General features: G+C 37.7%; 1 protein-coding gene across 1 annotated transcript; it reads right to left on the bottom strand.

Annotated features, from left to right (window-relative positions):
- Nucleotides 1-1,933: 1,933 nt before the first annotated feature.
- LOC110866715 (chromosome alignment-maintaining phosphoprotein 1-like) lies at nucleotides 1,934-2,452 on the bottom strand. The gene has a single exon (XM_022115858.1). The coding sequence runs from the start codon at nucleotides 2,450-2,452 to the stop codon at nucleotides 1,934-1,936; it is 519 nt and encodes a 172-aa protein (XP_021971550.1).
- Between the last annotated feature and the right edge of the window lie 1,808 nt (nucleotides 2,453-4,260).

The raw sequence follows: 4,260 nt of genomic DNA, 5'->3' as shown, positions 1-4,260 counted from the left end.
CAAATACACTAATGATCCTTTTCTTACATAACTAGCTGCTTTCATAACAGAGATCAATTTTGTGGATCTAGACGGCTTATCTCCTTTAATTGTGATCTTTTCACCCTTTGGTGAATTTACTTGGATTGACTTTTGATCGCATAGAATACTGGCTTTATTGGCTATTAACCAATCCATTCCTAATACAATATCGAATCCTGCCAGTTTCATTGCGTAAAGATTTGCAATAGACTTTTGATTTAAAAATTCTATTCTTGCTCCCTGCAAGATTTCGGTAATCTTAATGGTTTCCCCATTTGTTGTTTCTACGAGACATTATTGTGGGAGTTTAGTTAATGATTGGTTGAGAAGTTTGCAAAATGAAGTATTAATAAAACTTTGGTTCGCACCAGAGTCAAATAATACTTTAGCAAAAACATCATTAACTAAAAACGTACCGGCAATTACGTCCGGAATCATTTTAGCTTCTTCTGCAGTCAGAACAAATGCTCTAGCATTTTTAGTATTCTTGTTGTTTGTGGCTGGAGCTAGTTTCAGGCAGTTCGGCCTGATATGCCCTTTTTCTCCGCAATTAAAGCACACTCCATTACTCGGTTTCTTCCTACAATCTTCTTCCTTGTGTCCTGGTATCTTGCAAAAGTTGCAGTAGGTGGAGCATCTTCCTGGGTGTTTCTTCTTGCATGCCTTACAGTAAGGTGCAGAGGTAGAACCTACATTTTTCCCACGGTTGGAATTTCCATAACGAAATTCTTGGGTAAGCCTTTGAGCTAGGTTCCTCCTCTAGTTTTCTTCTTGTGTACGCACTAATTCATCGGTCAAGGTATTTGCTAGTTCTACAGCTTCTTCTATAGTTTGTGGTCTAGCTGCCTTGACTACATGCCTAATCTCACTAATTAATCCCCAGATGTAATGGGAGATTAATACTGGTTCTGGTGATGCAAGAGTTGGCACTATTCTAGCACATTCAAAGAATATAGTAGTGTAACCCTTATTATCTACTCCATTCATTTTAAAGTTTAAGAACTTATTTGCTATCTGTTCCTTTTCATTAGGGGGACAGAATTTCCTTTCAACCATATTCTTAAACTCATCCCATTCCATATTATAAACCCTGTCACTTCCCCTAGACTGGAGGATAGTGTTCCACCATTCTAAATCTGAGTTCTTAAACAGATTGGAGGCAAACATTACCTTATCTTCTTCTGCGCACTTGCTTATTTCAAGACTGCCTCAGTCTTTTCTATCCAGCGTAGAGCTGCAATAGCCCCTTCATTGCTCGAGAATTCTATTGGCTTACAGGACAAGAATTCTTTGTAAGAACAACCATAAGACATGGTTCTTCTTCTTTTGAGAATGGGCACTTGAAGTATTGGTCCATTATTTACGCTGTGTTCTGGTTCAGTAGGTGGTCGTTTACTGCCATTGTTACTTTTATTATTATCCGCTTCCTTAACCGTTTTGATAATATATGGCATTGCATCTACAATCCCTTGTGCCACTATATGTTGGATGACACTCTTATCTACTTGGTTTCCATTATTATTGTTATTCTGGTTTTCTTGATTCACTTCATTGTCCATCTGAATTTTAAACGTTTTCCACATATTAATATCACAAGATAATATTTAATGCAAATAATCACACAACAAGCATATTGATCAAAATCATCGAACATTGCAACCTTTACTCTATTTTATATTATGCATCTATATCTATTATCTATATATATTTATATCAAACATACACACATATTTTTTATATATATATATATATATATATATATATATATATATATATATATATATATATTATTACTATTAATGGTACGAGTGTTAATCCAAAAATCCATATTACGCTCGTCATATTTCCAGACGAGTCGTTCCCCTATTTGTCTCATCCTTTCACTTCCTTCTAAAATCTCCTCACCAAAGGTTCAGAGTTCTTGCACATTCTCAGTGCTCATGGGTGGTGTGGGTGCTGGTATCGGGTCTGGGAACTGAGGCATGGGTTCTTCGTAAGGGTATGGGTTCTCTAGAATTTCCCTGATATATTGGTCATTATCAAAATAGGGGTCTAGAGGGTCAAGATCTGGGTAGGGTCCTACTAGGTTTTGCATGGGTTCATCTGGTATTGAGTAGCGTTGTTCATAATCCTTATCGTTGTCAAACCATGGGTCATAGTCTGGGGGATGGGGGGCTGGTACTCTAGGGATCTCAGCTGGGTCAAAGGCAGGCATTGGGATTTGGTTTTCTGGGTTGGCTTCAATTTCCATAGGTTGTGTGGGAAACAATGGTAACGGCTGGGGTGCTATGAGTTGTTCTAGATTAGGGTCGGCAGTTGTAGTTGCTAGTATGTGGAAGTTTGCTAGTCTTCTATTGATCATATCCTGTGTTTGAGCACTCATTTCTCTATTCGCGGCTGCTAAAGCACGCTGCTGCTGAAGTTTTCTCATCCTTTTTCTACGTTCATGAGCTCCTCTTCTAAACCATCCTCTCTTCTTAAGAGGGAATGGCTCTTCAGATTGTGCTTTGAACACGAAAATCCCTTCTTCGGTGTCAGCCGAATACCCCGGGGGTAGGCTGTGAAGAGGTGCCTTCGTCCCTAGGTGAGCTGGACAACTGACGGTAAGCGTCTGAAGGTCCTTGGTCGCTCATACTGTAAACTAGCAAATTGTCAACTAACACAAAACAATAATACACAGATATGCACGTATCCATGTAAATTATTTCCTAACATAATAAATAAAATTTTGGTATCCGTAGAAAACTTTTGTGGCTGAATCAGTAGCTGTAGCTCTGATACCACCTTCTGTCGCAACCCCTGTCCCCTGATCACCCGGGAACGGGCGGCCGCGAGATCAGATTCAGTAGTATCGGTGTTTATCAGTTTGGCAGCGGAATTTACATCAGGACCATAGTTAGGAAATATTTTATCAGAGTAAAATACCACACTTTTATAATATTAAACACATGGGAAATTCCCAAGTTTCCATTACAAACAGTTTATATGAATAAATCCTATTTTATTTAAATAAAAACATCTTCTTTATTTAGGTAACTTTTATAGCCACTTTTCCAAGCCTTCAGTGCTGTCCAGCAGGCTTCTATTTGGCTTTCACATTTTGTTACCTGAAAAGCGTTTAAAAACATTTTGTCAGTGGGAAATACTGGTGAGTGAATCCCAATTTAATCAAGACAGATAAAACCGTTTACAGCATTGAGGGCGATATCGCAATTACATTTGTTTATTTTTCTACTTTAATTGCCACCCACGGTACTGTTAACCCGACTTGTGGTCATGTTACTACTCACAGTGTAGTAACAAATTTTGTATACAAAACCCCAACATACCGACGATAATTGTAGAATACAAATACTCAATCACTGTTAAATATAAATTAAAATAATTGAGGTTTTGTAAAAATAGTTTGCAAAATGATTTACAAAAAGGAGATTACTCACTTTGCTAACTTAGGGTTTTCCTTTGTGATTTCCTGGTGATTATCTATTAATTACACAATGCACATGCGTTAGTATAATAACCCAAATTTACATTAGTTATACCCTCCCCGAGACAGAACTCCAACGACTACGTCGGGCAGAGCCTCGACAGCCGTTGCGGAGCACTAGATCAATCGGGCAGCGTATCTAATACGTAACCGGGGGTTAAAATACTTACAACGAGTCATGGCTTCGCTAATTAGGGGGTATAATGCCCGGGTATAGTGTGTACTATTCAGAAATTAGAGAGAGGATTTGTGACAACCCTCAAAATTTCATGTATCCGTACGATTTATTAATGATAATTAAAGTGCTTGACGACTGTGCTGAATTACTTAACTGCTTTCTGATTTCTGTGTCATACTTACATGTGCTTGTTAACATACTAGTCTTGTGCAGAAAAGTTACTAAATAGTCCTGTATGCTTTCCTGAGTGTTGGGAATTAAAAGTGTTACAAAAAGATACATATCTAGAAACCATCATAACTAATCACATACTTGGTTTTCAACTATAATCTAAGTAGATGATTAAAAATTTACAATTAGACCCCCCCCCCATACTAGTGGACGGCCCACATGGCCTAATTGAAGAATCCTACATAATCCTACTAGATCCCATAAGATCTCTAATAATCTTTATGGATTGGGTGTAAGATATTGTTGGTACTATTAGTAACATGAGGACCAATGGATATTAGCATTATGATTTTAAATACATGATCATTCTTCATCTTCTCCAACAACACAAAACTTCTCTCAT

Source organism: Helianthus annuus, chromosome 7 (genome assembly GCF_002127325.2).
Source record: "Helianthus annuus cultivar XRQ/B chromosome 7, HanXRQr2.0-SUNRISE, whole genome shotgun sequence".
Taxonomy (NCBI): Eukaryota; Viridiplantae; Streptophyta; class Magnoliopsida; order Asterales; family Asteraceae; genus Helianthus; species Helianthus annuus.
Note: the sequence above shows the minus strand (reverse complement) of the source record. Positions and strands in the feature narration are given on the sequence as shown.